The following is a 22,167-nucleotide window of genomic DNA, read 5'->3' as shown; positions in this document are numbered from 1 at the left end:
ATGCCGCATCCACATTTTAAGCCCAAAGGGCTCTCATGTAACGAGGGAATGATAGAGTATAAAACGTATTCCCGAGCCTCAACTATCAACTTAAGCTTTTGGTTGAGTTAATCTTATAACAAATTATGTGATGGGAAGTGTGAATATACACTTTGGCTTCATGAAATAACATGCACTCTAACCATATGAAACATTGAAACATCACGTTCTTTAATTAAAGGTACCTTACATGTGAGGGTTGGGGGAGTGTTGAAGTATAGTATTTTCAAATAACACATTGTATGAGTATCTTAAACTAATAAAAGAAGGTAGAATTAAACACTTTATAATACTAAAATGTCACTTCTCTTATTATTATATTTTTTGAAAATAAAATCTTCTTTAGTCTTATGAAGTAAATTTTCTTTCTTAATGTCAAGTGCGGCCATACTTATATTTAACAATTTTTTCTCTTGAATTCAATAAAAAATAAGGCCTGTTCTCTTCACATTAAAAAAATAATATTAAGTAAAAATAATTTCAGTTCAGTAAAAATGAGTTCAGTTCAGTAAAATTAATTTCAGTTCAATAAAAGTAATTTCAGTTCAGTAAAATTCAGTTTTCTTAAAGAAGATTTATAATTGAAAATCTATAAAAATAATTTTAGCTCAGCAAAAATAATTTCAATTCAGTAAAAATAATTTAAATTCAGTAAATTAAGGTGAAGAGAACGGAGCCTAAATTTAGTTAGCAAAAGATCTTAATTAAGTAAACAAGATGTACTTGTATCATTTTTAAAAAAAAATGGGGGCTAAGGAAGGTGTGATGTGACTAGTGCTGTCAAATTTCAAACCGAAATCGTTTAACTATCCGAAACGACCGACCCAAATGAGAACCGAACCGATTAAAAACCGATTTTTTTGAAACCGAAAACCGACCCGAACCGTATTTTAGTAAACCCAAAACCGAATCGACCCGAATAATGTTAAACCGTATAAGAACCGAACCCGTTATCAAACCGAACCAAATATAAACCAAACTGAAAGAAAACCGAACCGAAAAAGAACCGAATCGTATCTAACCCGAAACCGTTTAAACTGGCAAAAAAACCGCTTACACCGAACCGTTAGCAAACTGCTACCCGTTTGCACCGAACCATTTAAAAACCGAACTGTTTGTAAACCAAACTGGTTATAAACCGAACCGTTTATGGACCAAACCGCTTCTTAATCGAACCGTTTACAAACTTTTTTATATAATTAAATGGATTTTTTTTTTTGACGGGAATATAATTAAATGGATTAAATATTAGAAATCTTAGAATATTTTTTTAAAATAGCAAGGCAAATCATTCATTAAGGATAATCAGTGTTCACAAACAAGAGCAAAACAAGCAGGCTCAGGCCCTGCCTCAAACTATTAGCAACACTACTGCCTCTAGTCATGTATATAAATGATTAAATAAGAAGCATATAATAACCTAATTGTAAACACAATAATACATGAATACACTAACTCTTATAATCTACTTCGTAATAAACTAGTAAGATCAGTATGACTAAACTTGAAACAGAACATAATATGTATTTATAAAATCAATGAGAATTTGTTTATAATATGATGCCTAAATAGTAAATATGAAATGATTCGCGACTTTATATAAAACTTGTGAACACAAAAGGTTAGCAAGTACTATCAAATTTCAAACCAAAACCATTTAACTGCCCGAATCCAAACAACTCGATAAACAATTTATTTTTTGAAACCGAAAACCGACCCGAACCGTAATTTGGTAAACTTGAAATGGAACCGATATGAATAACGTTAAAGTGGTTAAACCATCGAAGAACCGAACCAGTTATAAACTGAACCGAAAAAGAACCGAACCAATTATAAACTAAACCAAAAAAGAACCGAACTGTTTCTAACCCGAAACCGTTTCCAACCGAAACTGTTTGAACCGGGATAAAAACCGTTTACACCGCACCGTTAACAAACCGCAACCCGTCTGCATCGAACCGTTTACTACCCGGACTGTTTACAACCCGAACCGAATTAAAACCGCTTAAGAATAAACCGAAACGAATCGAACCGATAACTATTTAAACCGAACCAAAACCGACCCGTGAGACAATTAAACCGATTCCAAACCGACCCGATTGAATACCGAACCGAAACCGAACTGTCAAACCGTTTTGACAGTGCTAAATGTGACACATGTGGCTGATTGGTTGATATACATGAATCCGATCAAAAGATTAGCCCTGGTTGTTCACATGGCTTTTTGTTTTGGGCCCATTTTTAAAAACTTCCAAATTAGTGGGTTTTTAACGATTGCACCACTAACCATGGAATCTCTTAGTTTCTTCTCAATCAAACATTCTAATTTCTAATAGCATAAAAATTGATAGTTTTGTAAGTGGTACCCTCAAACTATGTGTATATATATGTCCATAACTATATCACATCATCATCATCTTCCTATGCTTTCTAGAGAAAATGAAATATCAAACAAAAGAAAATTTTGCACGGCTTTATAGAAGTTATTAGCTATGGTTTCTTTCACATGACTTCAAAGTCGAGTGATTAAGAGTGATCATAATTTATTTTTAAAAAAAAGGTAATATCGGAGAATATGTGAAATTTCATATTTAGTGGAAATTTTTATTAATCTGTGTGAACTATAAATATTGAACTAATTTTCGCTAATTGCTTTGTAAATTTGTAATAATTAACTTCCTTCTAAATGATTTAAATATCTTGATACAAAGAAAACCTAGCTACAAGGTAACAAGGTTTGGAAAATAAGAGCTCCATTTTACAATTATCTAGTCACATTGCAATCTTGTCCAGTAGAGAAATTCAAGCCTATATTTTATGTATGCTCATTTGCTCATGTATGTAAATGGTTTCAAATTTGAGCTAAATTATCCAGATAAAAGAATGTCAGATAAATAAAGGTGATTAAAGGTATGAAATAGCCCCTTGTTATACATCATATCATGAACCTTTGTCTCCTAAACCAATCCAAGAGATCATAAATTTGGCAATACGTACATTTCTTTCTCCTTTATTCTCCAATAAGCATGTCTTTTTTTGTGAAAAATCAGTAACATTTAACACGGTTTATTTAAACTGGCAATGAGTTATATTAATAGTTTAAAACGAATAATACATTTGAAATATTTGTAAGTAAAATTATATTACATACATATTCTTTCTTACCATCATCATCATTTAATATATATCACTGCCTCCAAAACTCGAAAACCCGAAAGCATAATATTTGTGACTTTATCACCCACTTGGGCATTTTCCACGATGACATCTTTTGTTAAACATACATCCAATTTTTCAACTCTATTATTAAAATGCTTCCTAATTCAATTCACTTCACCTCATAATATTAGATCAAAGGGTATAAACCCTCTAGTCAACTAATTTCAATGCATACAATATTGCTTTTATATTTGAATACGTGATTCATTGAACTTTAGCTTGTTCCTTGCTTTTTTCTTTGGACCTCTTTACAAGTCTACATTATATTCTTTCATTTTTCATGTGATTATAATAAATCTACATATTCACATAAATGGTTAAATACGTGTTTCTTTTGAAGAATAGTTTTTCAGTTAGTGGTGAAGATCATGGAGGAACAAGAAAGAAATAAAAATAAAAATAAAATAAAAACTAATAATTTTTTTAGAAGCAAGGTTCTTTTTTAAAACAGGTGGAGAATCTATATATAGAACTTTTGTTGTAAGACTTGTAACACTTTACTTTTTGGAGTTCTTTTTGCTATATGCTCCAGTTCTCTACGTATCAAAACAAAGGACATTGAATAACAGCAACACCATTAATTTTCAATAACTAAATTGCGAGTACAAATGTCAAGTACAAATTGAATTTTTTCACTAGTACATGTCTTTAGTACATTACATATTTTTTTTTTTTTTTTGTACGAATAAAGTACTGTAAGATTTATCAATTGATCACAATAATAAGTACGGAGAAATAATAATGTTAAAGTAGGTTTTTTTTTAAAAAAAAAAAAAAGAAATAGTAATAATGTTAAAGTAGATAAGTAGGGTTAAATATATTTTTTTAAAAAAATGAGGTTTGATTTTATATCGATCTTTTTAATCATAAATAATGTAGAAATAGAATTAATAGAAGTGTTCCCAAAATTCACAATTCGAAAGTATCGGCCTGTTTGATAGGTGGTCATAAATGATATTGTAATAATAATGGTAATGAATTTGTACGTAAATTTGTAAGAAAAATCAAATTTCATTCTCATGGCCTGATTATGCTATCCCACCCCAAATTGATCACTATTTTTTGTGTGGAAAATTTGTAAATTACCTTCCATAAAGGGGTCCTATTTTGAAATTACCACCCATTAAAACTTTTATTTTAAATAACCACCCATTAAATTAAAAAAACATTTCAGATTACCACCTTTTTTGGAATTTCGGTGGAAAATCCGGTTGAAGGCCCCACCTTATCAACTTCCCTCCTTTTTTTTTCATTTCCCTCGAGCTAACCTTTTGATTGAAACATTAAACTCAAAAAAAATCTTCTCTCATCAATTTCTTTAATTAATTCATCCAAAAGCATCAATCTTTCCCCCTTTTCTTCCTTTAATTCTCTGTCAACTTTGCAACTACCCCTTTAGGGTTGATTCAGAACACATATTTTTTTTTTCTGCAAATTGGAACCCTATTTGTACTTGCATTTGCTGTTGAAGTCTCCATCTTGGTGTGTTTTCTGGGGACCAAAAGCGCGTAGGTGAAGCTCCTGTCAAATGGTGATGTCAATGGCGAGCTTGAGGTGAGCAATTGGGACCCTTTACAATTTCAGACATGTAGCCTAATTGCAAAAAACTTCCAATTTTAAAGCCCCAAGAACCCTAATTCCAAAATTGCAGAAAACCCCCAATTTTATTGCCCCAAAAACCCTAATTCCAAAATTTCAGACATGTACCAGCTGCAATTTGAGGAAATTTGGATGAAATTTGGGGTGAAAGTTGTGAATTGATGTTGGATAATTTATAAAGGAAAAAAAATCGAGGAGGGATACATTTAAAAGAGTCAAATTCGCTGTTTTTAGCCGTTATGTGGGGCCCTCAACCGGATTTTCCACCAGAATTCCAAAAAAGGTGGTAATTTGAAATTTTTTTTAATTTAATGGGTGGTTATTTAAAATAAAAGTTTTAATGGGTGGTAATTTCAAAACACGACCCCTTTTTGGGTGGTAATTTACAAATTTTCCTTTTTTTGTTGATGTGTTTCACTCCCACCTGATACCTCCTTCCAAATGGTAATGGGTGGTAACGAAGAAATATGAAGAAAACACATGTATGACCCCAAATTATTTATACTTATTTCCACTATTATTTATTATCGGCTATCAAATTGGTCATAACTCCGAAGGCGTATGATTTATTTTCTACCCTAACCTTGTATTCTCTCTTCCTTTATTCTGTCATAAAAGTTTCAAACTATAGCGATTAACAATTTCGTTTGTTACAAAATTAAATTGTGTACATGTTTTATTCATTTTGATTATTTTTCACTCATTTAAACTGATTTAAATTATTTAGAGTTGTAAATTGAACTTATAAACCCCTTTGTCGCCTCCTATTAGAACTTATAAGAGCTTATTATACCTACACTTATTTTATCAATTAGAATTTATTATCAACCCTCATATGAATTTATTTTATATAAAATATGTAAGGTGAATAAAACATGACCAAGCTCTTACTTAGGTTTCTTCCATTAATTAAATATTTCTAATAAAGCTTGATTAAGGTCTTATTTGATAGTTTCCTCTTCTTATGTGTGAGAACATTTTTCCCATCTTTTGATGTAACGATCAAGGTATGTACTAAATACATTACAAAAGGTGTAGTTTATTTTTCTTCATGAACATTGCCACTATGTACATCTACAATCAATGTGAGTTTGCACCAAAAAAATAAACTATGTGAGTGAGTAATATTTCTACTTTAGTTTCGTTCCTAATAAAACAAAAATAAATTTATAAACTATGAATATATAATTAATCAAAGAGGGAATAAAACTAGAAATACCAAAAAGATTATCCAAAGTTTAAACTATTTAACATTTCAGAATTTTTTGTCAAAAAAAAAAAAAAAAAAAAAAAAAAAAAACCATTTTAGAATTTCCATCTTTCTTCTATAGGCAAGTTGAATTCCCCTTTTCTCAAGAAGATTCTATATTCTTTTACTTTCTTTCCAATTTCAATCAAAGGAATGATGTAAATGTGGTACTAGGCAAAAAAAATTTGAAGTATAATGTAATTGATTCGATTGCACATTTGCATTTAAAGATGCCAATATTGCCAAAGGTAAAACAAGGCCAATAGGCCTCCTAATATTAATAATGCCCAAAATATGGACTACGTTATGAATTTGGACATTGTGCATTTGTTGTACTTTGCTTAATTCTTCAAATCAATTTTTTCCTATTTAATTCCTTATTCATCTCTTTCTTTCAAATTGTACCATTAATTTATTTTGTTACAGAATCCACCACTAATATGAGAATCGGATTCTTCTAAAAAAAAAAAGGGGAATAAAAACTTTTATATTTCTTTGGAAAATCCTTATTCTGCATGCACCTTCCATAATAAAGGAGATGCAATTTGTTGGAACAAATTAATTTTTTGACGTCACTGCTTAGCTTGCTCAATCCTGCACGTATAAAATATGCTTTCTTTGGATCTATCCTTTTTTTTTTTTAATTTAATTTAATTTAATTTAATTTATTGGTATTTATTTTTTCTCCTAATTTTATACTTCGTAACCGATTTTTATCGTTATTACTTATTAACTTAATTAAGTTTTGTGTAATGCACGGCTTGTCATTACAACAATACATATAAATTCAATAATTTTTACAAACGGTTCTCTTATAAAAAGTGTGATAAACAGGCCCGTTCCTAGCTTTTTGGTGGCCTATGGGCGGATTGATAACTTGGGGCCCTAATACGTAAAATATGGACAGTATTACGTAAAATAAAACTGCAATATATATACATATCAAATGTTAATCATTTACAAGAAAAAATAAAATTAGAAAGAAATCAATTACCAAATTACAACAAAGAAAAAGAACAATATACTTAAATAAATAGAATAATGAGAGTGAGGGATAGCTCAAGTGGTTAGAGCTCCCTCCCGATTCCAGGAGATCCTGGGATCGATTCTCACCCCCGCCCTTGTGGCTCTCTAAACACCAAAAAAAAAAAAAAATAGAATAATACTTCATATTGATTTACATTATACCCTAACAAAAAATTAATAATAAGGAGCTATAAATGACTGTATATATGAGTTATCAAAAAAAAAATTGACTGTATATATGCCCTCAAAAAAAAAAAAAAATTGTACACATACATAAACTGAATTTTCTTTTTTTTAAAAAAAAAAATAAATAAAATAAATATTACGCCACCATTCGGATTTTTTAAGCTAAAATTGACCTCCACCATTCTAATTTTTCATCATCAATATACCAATTACAAGTTTCTAAATCAAAACAAGGAGTAAGATAACAACTTGTTATTATTTATAGAATAATTAGTGAATATTGTGAATCCACCGTTTGAACTTTAAAGTATTAGAAGATTAATGAGGTTGGAAATTGCAAAAAATTAAAATTAATGGGAAGAAGATAATAATTAATTCCATTATGAATAAGAAGATATTATGATGGATTTTTTATCTTATTTTTTGGAAGGAAAGTTGAATGACCAAGGCAAAAATTAATTGGAGAGACTATTAGGGAGAAGATAGGCAGTAAATGTCGGTTGGAAGTTGAAATTTGGAGATAGTGGTAAATGTGAAAAAAAAAAATCTAAAGAGTTGACACTATTGGGCTTCCTCTCGTGGGCCCAGGGCGATGGCACCTTATGCCCTGCCCCAGGGACGGCCCTGGTGATAAAGGTCCGTATTCTATAACAAAATTTAAATAGTAAATTTTAGGTTGTATGACAGTCATTAACTTAGCTTAAGAGAAAATAGAAGTGCACATGATCCTAATTCCTAAATAGATAATGGTCCCAGACTTACTAGTATAAGATCATGTAAGGAAAGTATGATTTTTTTCAATATTGTCCAATGTACATATTGCCTAATAGGGTTTTAGAGAGGTTTTGTAATTTTGTATATACAAATTATTTTATTAGGCGTTGAATCCTGAAAGTTAGTCTTAAAAGTCAGTCTCTTATGATACCAAACAAAATGGTGTAATAAGCATAAATGAGCACTACACCAAAATGAGTAGAATATTGGAGGAACTTAATGACATGATCGAACAAGCAAGCAAGTGCAACTACTCATGTAATCATCTCTACTAAATGTGGAATTGAATATAATAAGTGCAACTCTGTGCATGTATCCCGCCCACATTGTGTGTATAATTCTAAACCGTCCCGCGCTTATGGTCATTCTGAATCTGTTCAAGGTTCAACTGGTATATATCTTCAGCTATGTCCAGCAAAATAATTTAAAGCATGAAATTCAACACAGAAGAGGTTGTAATGTACAACAAATGTGTAAATGATGATGATTGCACATTGCAGTGTTTGTGGACTATGTGGAGGCAAGATCACATATAATTCAAAAGTACGTGTTTGATTGTAATTGGACATCCCAAGTGATATCTAAAGGCTAACATGTTTTCATGAAAATCACATAGTTGGCAAATACACAGTTTTTTCGTATATCATAACATCTTATTTCAAGTGAAGAGAACTGGAGAAATGTCAATAGGGCAAGATGAATGTTCATCTTCCCATACCCACCTAATATTTTTATCCCTATCCCTTATCCCGCCCTATTGTGTATAATTCTAAAACCATACCGCCTTACACTCACTTGGTATCCCCACACCTAATTAATCCTCATATTCTTTGCTCTACTACCCGCCTATATCCTCGCCTCAAAAATACTCTCCATTAAATTTCGTACCTTTGTTACAAATAGTAATTAATTGTTCAATCAAAATTAACTTCTCATTGGATGTTGCAAGTTTAATAAAATTCAATATAAAGATGAAACTCAATTGTTTAAATTTATTTTTATTTTATTTTTTTAAAATTTAATTTAAGTGGGTATAAGGTAGACATGCCAGTTAAAAGCTTTAGCACTATATATTTCCTCTATTCTCTTTTACTTGCAAGTTGCAACAATTTAGATTTTACATTTGGCAATGTGTTAACTTTTAACATAACTAACCTGAATTATTATATTAGTAATTATGTAAAAAATATTTTAAAATTTTGATAATATGAAATTCCACATTGAAACAAATCCAACAAAATCTCACTTGACTATATTTCGTCTTACATATTAATAACTAAAGATGGTTAAATAGAAATTTATGAACAGGATCAAGTGTTAATAGGTTGCCAGATAAAAAAAAGAGAATAGATTAAGTATTGAATTCAATACTTTGTATTTTTTTAAGTGGGTATAGGACGAGTAGGGGCAATTACAACGTAAGAGCCACCCCAGCCCCACTACCTAGCCCGTGCCAAGTATGATTGCTATTCCCACCCCACCACAACCCACCAAATCTAGAATCATCTTGAGTCTAAAGGTGATCTAATAATCGGCCGGGTCTTAACATTATATATTGTGTCCAAACCCGCAAAATAATAATGGGCTTGTCAGGCCAACGCGGACTTTTTGAGCCGGGTTTGGATATGTAACTAAAAATGCGTTTTTAGGCTTGCCCGAACCCGCCTTATCTCCGGGCCGATGTTGGTCACCTCTAATTGAGTCTATCACCCGCTAAATCTAGACAGGGCCAGGGACGACTAAGATGGCTTTGGGCTGGGCCCGTCTGCCCACCAAGCCCAATCCAGCCCTTAAAAGGCTAACCGGCCCAGACCCATGCCAAAATGAGCCCGGCCCATCATTGTTATTGGTATAGGACAAGACTCATTTTTTTTTTTGAAACCAGGACAATACTCAATTTGAAAAGTGCAAATTGCAAAACCTAAAAAAAATATCGAAGAATAAGAATGGCAAAAGAGATGGAGAGAGCAAAGACAGTGATCAAGATCTTTGTTTTATCTCTCCTAATCACTCATACATTCTCCTTTCCCGAGGAACCCGAATTTGGATCTGCTCGTGTTGTTTTCCAGGTTTTTACTCTTAACTGCAATTATACTGTCAGATTGTTTTACATTCTGTTTATTGTTAAATTTTTGCTTCAAATAATTTCTACCCTTTTGGTACCCCATGTTATTAGTAGATCATGATCTTCATTTTTCTGTCTCTTTGTATGCTCAATTTAATTCATGGGAAATTCTGAGGAAAAAAAATGAAGTGGGATTTCAGCAATTGATATATAGGTGACAAGATTTCAGATATCTTTTTCTTTAATATTTCTGGAATGTATACATTACAATTCACATTGATAAGCATATGGTATATTTTTAATTTATACCCAGATCAGAAATAGTATTTATACTTTGGTCATTGATTTGTTGAAATAAATTTGTTTGGTTTATGTTCTTATTTCTAAACCCTTGTTCTTGTATCTTGAATACTCATGAACTAGTCTGAACTAAATTGTACTGAACTTTTCCTAATTTATTAGTTATAAGCCGTACTAGTATTGGTGCTAAACTCAACTTATGTGAGATTATCAGAACTTATTATAGCCCGGAACTGAAGTAGGCCGTATACTGAATCAGTTTGAAATTACAAATTTTAGTAAGCCTGTACTGAATAATCTGAACTGAAACTTATCTTTGTGAGGTGAAAAGAATGGAGCTTTCATCATGATAACCCACATTGTAAATCATATTATTCATTATCAAATGGTACCTAGATGGCATCTTAAGGTGCAAGGCGAAGGTGACCGCCTTTTGTATATGAGATTAAAATTGCATAGTTATATACTTTTTTTTTTAAAAACTACTTATTATTCATTATTAAGTACAGAGAAAATGACAATAGACTAAATAACAAATAAGAGATATCTACAACAAAGCAAAGAGATAATAGGCTTGGATATTAGCAGAGATTTAGCTCAACAAACAAAGGATTATCTTGTAATTAGTCAATCCTTATTAGGCCTCTGCAAGATAGTGATATGCAAGTTGGAGTCGGAAAGTTGTAATCTTGTAAGAGTTGTTGTGGCAAGGCAGTAATGTAGGAGGGAGTAGTACTGTGCGCACATTGGCATGTAGCTCATGATGCCCTAACCTTGACATTAGGAAGAAGTAGAGTTGAAGACCTTTCTACTTCATGTAAGATGGAGGACAAGAGACTTTGTAATGATATAGGGGTGCCCAGTGTGACGCACAGACTAACGAAATGACCTTCGTTGAATGAGTGAACCCTATTTTGGCCAAGGCGCCAAGCTTGCGAAGGTATTGTTCAATATCTATAGAGGTTTGCAAAGTCAAGTAAAATTTTTCGGATTGACTCTAAAAAGAAGGAGATTTTGTGCAAAATATTTAGGTTTTTGCCTTTTTGGATAATGGGTGCAACACCATAGGTCAACATGAGCTCACTAATAGGTATTGTCCTCTCTGAGCCCTAGCCCGCAAGGATTTGCTTTCGGGCAAGACATATTTCCTACTCAAAGTATCAACCCTAATAAAGAAGGCTCTGTTCTCCTCAACCTTTGATGTGGGAGCGCCATAGGCACCTTCTTCCTTCCTTTAAAGAACCTACATCTCGAAGGCACAATAGGACACCAAAATGCCCCCCCGCTCTAATACCATCTTTTACACTGCATGTCAATTGAGCTCACTAGTAAATATTGTCCTATAGGGGCCCTAAACCGCAAGGACCTCTATTCGATATTCCCACCATTTACACCATTTCCATGTTGATTATGCTTAGTGTAACACTCATAGTCCCTATGCCTTTTCTTATTACAGAACCTACAAGTCACCAAATTTCCATACAATATCTCTTAGGGTGGTTCCTCCTACATCTCTTGCAATAGAAATTCCTCTCCCCATAATTAGATTGGAAGAACTACTAACTTTTTGGTTTCCCATGCCTAAACCTTTTAAAGTTACTTTGGTTGTCAAAATTCCAAAGTCTTTTCTCTTCTCCGCAGTCTTACTACTCTCACCCACATCCTTAGTGCTCAAATGGTACATATGTGCAACCCTCTCATATACCTTGTCTAAGGTCTTAAAAACTTTCCCCAGCTAAGTCTTTTTGCTACTGCTTAGTCGGGACAACCTCGGGGGCAAACCTAATTAGGGTCATAAACTTATTATAGTACTCCAAAATCGACATTCAGACCGTCTCTAAGTTTATAAATTTTTGTGCTTTCTGTTTCTTCGAGAATGGGGGGTAAAACTTGTCTCTCAATGCAGTCTTAAACTAGAAACCATGGAAAAGATTCTAACTCCAAAGTTGGATCAATCTGAAGAAAACCATCAAGATTTGCATGAGTTTAGGACACTTAAAAACAAAAAGCATAAGATTAAAACCTACAAGAGCATTTTCCATGACATGTCTCTACTTGTACCCTCGACCGACGAAGATGATTATCTTGAATGGATGATGGGAGAACCTATGGACCCAAATGCGAGAAAAATAGTTACTAGGAATCCAAATCCACTCTACAAGGCTATAATTAATGACTTTGAAATTAACACTTATAAAGAAAAGAAAGACAAGAACTCAAATGTCGTCCCTTGAAAATTATACTTATTAGAATAGAATTAGCATTGGTAGTTCTTTTATTATTAATTGTGATTATTAGAATTTTTATAGAGTAGATATATTTAATTTTAATAAGTAGCGAAGGGCTGTAAACTATTGTTTGGAATTTATATTTTCATTTGAGTTATAGTTAGAGTTATTTTTTTATTTTAAGGATTCTATTTCTATTTATTTTATCAGATCGAGACCAAGTTAAATTTAATGATTATTATTAATCGTGAGATAATATTCTTGTTAATAATTAAGTTGAGTAAGAGTGGCGTCGAATGGGAATTATTTTCCTTACTTTATTTTATTAGTTCAATCAGTGTGTGACAAAGGAATGCGAAGACTAAAGTACCCTTTTGAACCAATTTATGTGATATGAATGTAGTTTTTTGATCAAGTTGTATATGAATTATGTTTAAGCGTGAGTGAATGTTTACTTTCTTTCACACGTAGAACTAGATGGCAAACAAATGCTACCTTAGCTGATGCCATTCGAATGTTGGCTGTGGCACTTGGAAGACCAACCTAATCCCCATGCTAAGATGTTCAAGAAGTTGGCTTAGAAAACTGGATACGAGAGTTTGATAGGTTATTTGTGGCTCTTAACTATCCTTAGGGTATGAAAGTTGTCCAAGTTGTCATGTACCTTAAGGATGAGGCTGATATGTGGTGGATGCGGATACGGTTAGAGCCAAACCGAATTTTGGGTTGGAAGTGTTTAAGACTGCATTAAGAGACAAGTTTTTACCCCCTATTCCCGAAAAAATAAAAAGCTCAGGAATTTTAAAACTTAAAGATGGGCCGGATGCCCAAATGTCGATTTCGGAGTACTAAATAAGTTTATGACCCTAGCTAGGTTTGTCCCTGACTAAGGAGTTGAAGGCTGAGAGGTTTGAACAGTAGTTGGAGAAAGACTTAGTTGGGAAAGTTTTTACGACCTTAGACAAGGTATATGAGAGGGCTACACATTTGTACCATTTGAACACTAAGGATGTGGGTGAGAGTAGTTAGACGGGGGAGAAGAGAAAGGACTTTGGGAATTCTTTCAACCAAAGCAACTTTAAGAGGTTTAGGCATGGGAACTTAGTTGAGAGGGGTAACCAAAATGTTAGAAGTTCTTCTAATGCTAACAATGGGGAAAGGAAATTCTATTGCAAGAGATGTAGGAGGAACCACCATGTGATAGATCTGATGGGAATTTGGTGACTTGTAGGTTCTGAAATAAGAAGAGTCATAGGGACAAGGGACTATGAGTATTACACTAAGCATAATAACAAGGAAATGGTGTAAATGGTGGGAATCCCTAATAGAGGTCTAGCAAATCTCTGCGGATTAGGGCCTAGAGAGGATAATATCACCTAGGGGTGTTCAAATTTACCCGACCTGAGTGACCCGATGACCCGGTGTAAATTAGTCGGGTATTTAAAAAAAAAATTCAATTTTGCGGGTCGGGTACCCGATCCGAGAAATCTGTATAGCTATCGGGTCGGGTCATGGGCCGGTCTTTATAGCTGGCGGGTACCCGAAGACCCGTTAATTAATTTTTTAAATTTGTATTTCATGCGGATCTAGTACTTGTAGTTGTTAGGGTTTATTGGCTTTTCACTTTTTCCCCTCTTTTGCAGCCGTATTCCTCTCTCTCTCCTCTTTCCTCTTCCCTCCTCTCTCTTTCTTTGGTTTTTACCCCTCTAATCTCCATATTCATCTTACATTCTTTCATTTCTTCTCTCGATCATGCCTATAATTTCAATATCTACTTCTTGAATTCGTGACTCATGGTCGTTCTTATTCATCAATGGATCTCGTGATTCACGTCGTCAATCAATCGATCTATTTCACTCGTCTTCTGGAACTTGGACCACTTCCAATTCATTGCAGCGCATTAGATGATGAAGCAAGTGATCTAATGGAGTAACTCATTGCCATGAGCTACAGTAGCACGACCAAAGTACCAATGGTCTTTTTTTTAATTTTTTTTATTTTGTATGTATTATTAATTTGATATTACTCCACTAGTTCCTTGTTTATTTTTATTCATCTACTTATTTCAGTTTGGTTGTTTATGCTCCTTGATACCAATAGCAATGTATATTTTCTTCTATTTTTCTCTTCTAATTCTTTGTAAATATAAGTGATATTGATTATTTATTTGCTTCTTGGTATTGTGTGAAGGTTCAGTAGTAAATTGTGCCTCATTTTTCCCATTTTTGGCAACAAATCGTTATAGTAACAAACTAGGTTAGTTCCCGTGCCATGCACGGTTATTTTAATTACCCCATATTTTCTTTTGACAAATTAATTTATTTATAGCATAAAATATAAAAATTGTTTAAAATATCTTGAACAAAATTGAATAAGAATGGTAAATATTATTGCTCATTTTATATATTTGACAAAAACAAACATCTTTTTAAAAATAATTTCCTTAAATAAACTATACTTCATAGTGATTAATTATTAAAAAAATCTATATATATACTAAAATAACAACCGCTGACGTTATCACTGCTTACGTGATACTTTCTTATTTAATTTTTTCCCTCCAAAATGCAAGGATGATGTCATATTTAATATTTTTGTTCTTTTTAAGCTACCTTTTTTTTTTTTTTTTTTGAAGGAACTAAGTTACCCCATTTAACATTACTATGAAAATTAAATTCCATTTGAATTTTTAAATTATGAGTTTTCTACACATATTATGCTATTTAGTTATTTATGGGTTGTTGACAATAGTTAATAATATAATTTAATTGAAATTTCCTAATTAAGTGAAGTATGAAAATTATGAACTTTTTGGAATTGTATTTTCATATTTAATTAAAAATTAATTAGGAAAACGGAGGAATTAGTTATTTTCTTTCAATATGTGTTAAAAGTCTATTATTCAATTCTTATTATAAAACCGTGCATCGCACGGGGTTAACTTAGTAATATACTAAGGACACACCAGAAATTAACATGTGTCATTGCTAGTGTGTCTATTGACCTTTTATTATATATTATTATTTTTTTTTATTTTAATCTTTGTTAAGTCTTTTATTGAAGGGTATTCTTCTTAAGTCTGCAAATTTAAAATTAAACTTTCCTTATTTTTGTTAAATCAAAGATTTTTTTAAGGGAAAAATTAAATAATTATATATCACTGTATATATGTTAGGATAATCATGGTATATTTAGTAAATATTTTCTTGGTGATTATTATTGTTTCTTAATTCTGTGAGATAATTGATGGTGGGAATATATATTCATATCTTTGTCATTATTATATCTTTGTTATATTATTTGTTTCTTTAAATAAATTTTTATTTTTTTTTAAAAAAAATATACTATGGACACACCAGGAGATGACACGTGTCATGGCTGGTGTGTCTTTTAGTATATAGTTATTGATTCAGGTACCCTATGATCTGACCCAAAAAAATCGGGTACCCGAAAGTTTTCTCAGGTCGGGTCATGGGCCGCGTTTTGAACTACCCGAAGATCTGGGTACTCGAAATTCTGGGTACCCGGATTTGAACACCCCTAATATCAACTAGCGGGCTCATGTTGACCTTGGGTGTTACAATGGGCCACCAAAGTGGTACGTATGAGAAGGTAGAGTGCCTTAATTGTGGTTTGGAAACATGTTAGCTGGTGGTTAGGTTCATGGTTCAAAAATCCGAATTCTGTTGCGATGAGGAAGAGGTAGCAATGCCGCAAGACCAGATATGATGTGCTGATTGCGGATCATGTCATGATGCAAATTTGATTTTGCTCACGGGCTAACCATGTGGCCCCACCCCTTTCACGTCCAAGTCTTTTTAGGATTTTATAGAAGTTGTACGCTATTAGAATAATTAGAGTAGAGTAGTAAAGAATTAGAGTCATTAGTGGAGAGATATGGGTAACCTTTTGCCATATCTCTAAATAGGAAGTAACTTTTGAGTGGAACATAGAAACTTTCAATGTGGGGTGGTTTGAGGTATGGATGTTTGATTCAGGCGAGATTATACCCATATTAATATGAACGATTTCGGTTTGGTGCTTTGATTAAATGAAAATTCATCTTGCACCATGGTCAAACCATTGAAGATAGGTTGAAATAGAGCTGCTCATTTGCGGGTTTGGGCCGGACACGGGCCGAGTTGATTTGCAAGTCCAAGCCCTTTTAAGCGGGCTTAATATGTTGTCCATACCCGCCCTCTTAAACGGATCGGGCTTGCCCACGGGCTAATGGCCTAATGACTTTTGTTATTTTCAGTGGATTTATTTCTTAAAAATTTGCAACCTATAATTATTGATGGTATAAAATCTTAAAATATAAAGATTATGTATGATATGAACTATGAAGTAATGAAAAGATAAAGATGTTAGATTTAGGGGTATTTTTGTTTATATTATGGAGAGATATAAATGACAATAAAAAATATTAAGAGTCTTCTAGATATCTAGTAACTACTACTTCGTAGGATCGTATATAATTTGTACTTAGTTATATATATATATTCTAAGAAAATATTAGTTAATAATTTACAAAATGGGCCGGACGGGCCGGGCCGGAATATAGTTAACATTGTCCATGCCTGCCCATTTCAACAAACAAACGGGCCGGGCTTATCTCGTCCATTAATTTATTTGTTTTTAATAAAGGTGTACAAGCCCAAATTTAACGGGCCGGACACGCCGGGCCTAGCGGGTCGGACTGTCCATGAACAACTCTAGGTTGAAATAAGAGGAAAATAGGACTAACAAATTGATTTTTCTTCAGCTTCACCACAACTGGAGGAAGGAGGGATGTTGTTAATCATGTGTGGTGCCATTACTAGTTACCACCATTGAAGGAGAGGATGATGTAAAATGGTGATGCTACTTTGGCTCTTGCGTTTCTCCATATGAGTTTGGAAAAAGGAGTTTAGTCTTGGAGTTGAAGTTTTTGTGGTTAAGAGAGGGAGGGATGATAGCGGAAGTGGAAAAAGAAAGGATCTATATCCTTGACACTTACTAGATTTAAGGAAAGCTTACATGTATCCATATTATGGAGTACTAGGTTTACAGAGGGTAAAAGATAAGTTTAAATTTAGCAACAAACTAATAATAAATGATGATACATCTACAACAAAGTGCTAGGGCACATGATATTAAGAGTATAAATATCAACTAACTAAGTTCCTTGTTACCAATATCATATGATACTATGATAGTGTATATTTACATATGCTAGTATAGTGTTTGGAAAATAAAGGTATACTACTATTATGTTTGGGCTTGTGGGGGTGTGATTTCTTGTTTAAATACTGGTATTTTTATCTGGAAAATGTTTTGCTTTATTTATTTATTATTATTATTTTTATATAATTTTTCCCCCTTAATTCGTCATAGCTATGTTGTTCTTGTTGGTTCTTGCTGCAGACAAATTATGGAGATGTCGAATTCGGTTTCTTTCCTAGTGTGGCCCCCAAAACTGTTGAGCACATTTTCAAACTTATTCGCTTGGGATGCTATAATACTAATCATTTCTTCCGGGTAATGGTTTTGGGCTTTTGAATATGTTTGGTTTGGTTTTTAGCAAAAAAATAAATTTTTAAACGCCAAATGTTAATGGGTAAAGATTATATCTTGAGGCAGGTTGATAAGGGTTTTGTAGCTCAAGTTGCTGATGTTGTAGGAGGCAGAACAGCCCCTATGAATGCTGAGCAGAGGAAGGAAGCTGAGAAAACTGTTGTAGGTGAATTTAGTAAGGTCAAACATGTTAGGGGTATCCTGTCAATGGGGAGGTAGGTTTAATAGACTTGCTTAAGTGCTAAGTCTTTTTTCTAGTATGTCATCTCTAATCTCCTTTTAGTGGATTTATTTGAGTTTGGTTTATGTTCACCAGTGTTTTGGCTTGATAGTTGAATTCAATTAGTCATAGTTTCCACTGAATTTGATTAAAAAAATGTGTTTCAAACTGTCTTGAACCTTATTACGTATTTTTTTTCTTTAAATTTTCATTTGAAACAGTTTACTGTTTTCTTCTTTAAGGAACAAACATATTTTCTTCTTGGTTCTTCGATATGGAACTATCTTTCTAAGCTGTTATAATTAGTTGCATTTTACTATCAGTGCACTGTGTTTTTTTCCTTGGGTCTCATAGTGCTGATGTTATAGCTGTAATTGCTTACTTCAGGTATGATGATCCAGACAGTGCATCATCTTCCTTCTCTATACTTCTCGGTGATGCACCTCATCTTGATGAAAAGTATGCAATCTTTGGTAAGGTCATCAAGGGTGATGAGACATTGAGAAAACTCGAGGAACTTCCTACTCGAAAAGAGGGCATATTTGTAATGGTAATATTCTATACACCACTATCTTGTGTAGTTGTGTTGTTTAACAAGTTGTCTGTAAGTGCTTGATGAACTGTAATAAATACTGCTTGATCTATTAAACCTGTGATGTTAATGGTAAAAGAAAGTCTCGAGCGAGACTATCTCTCACTCTAACTATTTGTAAGGCCTTAAATGTTACTTATAAAAGTAAGAAGTCACTCCCTAAAATAAATTTCACCTTGGTATCACTATAATTTTGCAAGATTGTCTTACCTATGACTTTGCCCGATGAAGATAATTTGAGCTCCAGCTACCTATAATCTTGAATGTAAATAACCTTTTTTTTGTTTAAGAAAAGAGAAGGTCCGACGTGCCATTAACAAATCTGAATAAATGTAACATCCAATTTTAAAGCAGAAGTGAACTGCCTCACCTCTTATGCTTTATGTGAAACCATTAGCAATATAACTTAAGTGATAAACATTTGTGTAAAACTTCTAAATTATAACACTTGGGCATGCTTGGGATGATAAAGGGGCAATGACAAAATAATAACAGAGAATGAAGGTGGACGGAGGTGGTGATACATGAAATGTAGTAGTTCTGTGTAAATACTAAGGAGAATGGAGGAGCGCTTAATTATTACCCTCATTTTGAGGATAATAGTTGCCCACCATCTGCCTATTTCCCTTCATTGTCGCTATATCATCCCTTTTACCACCACCTAACCCATTTTCATTCTCTTTTTTTTTTTTTTGTTTTGACTTTGTCACTCCCTAACGCATTACCTCTAATCCAAGCATGCCGTTAAAGTGTTGAAAATTGCTGCACTAGCTCAAAAGCCTGTAGCTTTAATCAAATTCTGTTGGACAGCAGTACTTTTGAATTGAATATATTGAGCAGACCATTCAGCATATTGATTTGACAGGGAAACACTTAAGATTTAGCTCATAGAATATATAGTACCTGGAACAATTATTACAAAAACAATAAATAAATAGTAAGTATCCTTGCTGTTAACCCCCAGAGTCTGGCACCAAAACCAGTTTAACCAACTTTCAATCGATAAGCTAAATGAAATGCATGTTTATATCATTCTCCATCTTTTAAGTTGTGGTAGATTGAGCAGGTTTCGGATGATTTCTCTAATATAGCTGCTTATGATTATAAAATATTATGATGATGGATTTATTTCCCCGAGTACCTATTTGCCAAAATAAATAAATAGTCTCCAAGTAGCTGAGTTTTAAAAAGGGATGGCTATTGATATTTTCAGCTGGATCTGTTTAACTATCGTGAAAAGCTACTTCACTAGTTTTGAGGGTTTTGGTATGGATCACTGTAGGCATGTAATATATATTTTCCTGTATATCCATTAGTGGTGCAAGGCATGTCAAGAGCACAACCATCATTGGTGTCATTAGTTGGGTCGGTGTGTATTTTAGGAAGTTCTTTATATTAGGAAGTTGAGTTATATTATGAATGCAAGGCATAAGGGATTAATTTTCTTATATTAATTAGATAGGCCTTGTGTGTCATTCTTTGTTGGGTTGCATTAATATTATCCTTATGTGAATGTGAAAGTGAAGTTATTTCACATTTTTACTCTATGACAGAGACACAAGGCTAGGGCACAAATAAAAGTAAATAATTAAATCAAACCCACAATGTTATGAAGAAGAGAACTGCTGAAAATTGACTGTAGTTCTTGGATTCGCAGGATAACCCATGAAATTTGATCACGCAAGTCCGGTAGTGTGGTGATAGTTATGAATAGCACGGGCAAGATTGATCTGCTTGGTCTCTTCGAACTCAACTTCAAATACACACCTACCCAACTAGATCACATTTCATATTAGTTTTGGCTACTGTGAGCTATAGCTTCTGGGATTTCTGATTGATCAAGTGCCCTTACTTGGGAGGGTAAGAGTAACTACTATGGAATTTCTCTCATTTTTAAAAGAATGTTTTGGAACAATGATAGTGTTTAAGCTGCATTTACTACAAAAGGGCTGAGCTTGGTTTTTATTAGCTTATCCCAACCTAATATGGTTATGGGCTCATGCACTTACTTGAGACCAAAAACATGCAAATTTTCATAGAAGGCCAAGTCTGAAATTTGACAACATTATGGTGTCTTGACTGCAAATTCCTACAGTTATTACTGAGTCTAGGAGTCTAGGTCAAAGGTAAAGAGTGATGCTTGTTTGAACTTATATCCAAGTCCTATCAGTGTGGATAATTCTTATCCATGCTATTGATCTTTGCTTGTAATGAATTTTTTATGTCATTTACCTTTACTTTAATAATTTAATCTTGGTTTTATTTCTTGCCTTTCTTTTCAACAGCCTTTGGAGCGGATCACAATTTTGTCTTCTTACTACTATGGTGAGGATTGATATGCATCCCTTAGGAAGTCATCTGTTCATTTTTGCCTTTTCTTCTTCTGTAAATTATAATCTTTTCTCAATACAAAAGGAGTTTCTATACTAGTCTCCAATCTCCATATTGACTATAAATGTATTTTTTTTTTATTAATTTATTTGCTAGAGGTGAATAGTGAAACATGTGAAGAAGATAGATCAAATCTAAGAAGACGTTTGGCTGCTTCATTTGTTGAAATTGAAAGATGGGTAATGTGACTCTTGATGAAAATCTATTATATTCTGTCGCTTGGGGTTTATTTTCATTCTGAATATGTGATGAATACTTACGCCTGCCTTAATTTTACTTTTACCATTGGCAGAGAATGAAGTGCTTCCCATAGTTCAGTAGGGATAATGAGAGGTCAGTGATGTTTTGACTACTGTAGATGGCATTTTGTTGTCTTTCATGTGTGATGTGTGAAAAGTTCGGAAATGATTTCTTATTTTGCGAGCCTTATTAAGTTTTATATACTTCGTACTTGTTTTACATCTGTTTCTTGTCTCCTCGCAAGTATGTATGAGCATCTAGTTGTCCACATGTCTTAATCAATTGGCACATGGGACTTTTTTTTTCCACAACCATTGTCCAAGTCTTTCTCTTTGGAGATTGACTTCTTGCGAAGCTCTTCACCTCTGCTGATCTTTGTATAGTGCTTTAATAAGTATTTTGCAAGTTCTGATTCACCCCAATAGCACTCTGATATCAGGGTGTGTTGAGGTTCTGTATGAGAAGTATTTTGCAAAGTGTACT

At 33.1% G+C, this 22,167-nt stretch overlaps 1 protein-coding gene across 1 annotated transcript; it reads left to right on the top strand.

Annotated features, from left to right (window-relative positions):
- The first annotated feature begins 10,005 nt into the window (after nt 1-10,005).
- On the top strand, nt 10,006-21,777 carry LOC145602136 (peptidyl-prolyl cis-trans isomerase CYP23-like). Its single transcript, XM_081658303.1, has 7 exons — nt 10,006-10,161; nt 18,092-18,205; nt 18,308-18,456; nt 18,849-19,011; nt 21,339-21,378; nt 21,541-21,623; nt 21,737-21,777. Exons 1-7 carry the CDS (start codon nt 10,039-10,041, stop codon nt 21,755-21,757), a joined length of 693 nt encoding a protein of 230 aa, XP_081514429.1. The 5' UTR covers nt 10,006-10,038; the 3' UTR covers nt 21,758-21,777.
- Nucleotides 21,778-22,167: the final 390 nt, after the last annotated feature.

Source organism: Chenopodium album, chromosome 21 (genome assembly GCF_948465745.1).
Source record: "Chenopodium album chromosome 21, dcCheAlbu1.1, whole genome shotgun sequence".
NCBI classification, from domain to species: Eukaryota; Viridiplantae; Streptophyta; class Magnoliopsida; order Caryophyllales; family Amaranthaceae; genus Chenopodium; species Chenopodium album.
This window is presented reverse-complemented; position numbering and strand designations above follow the sequence as displayed.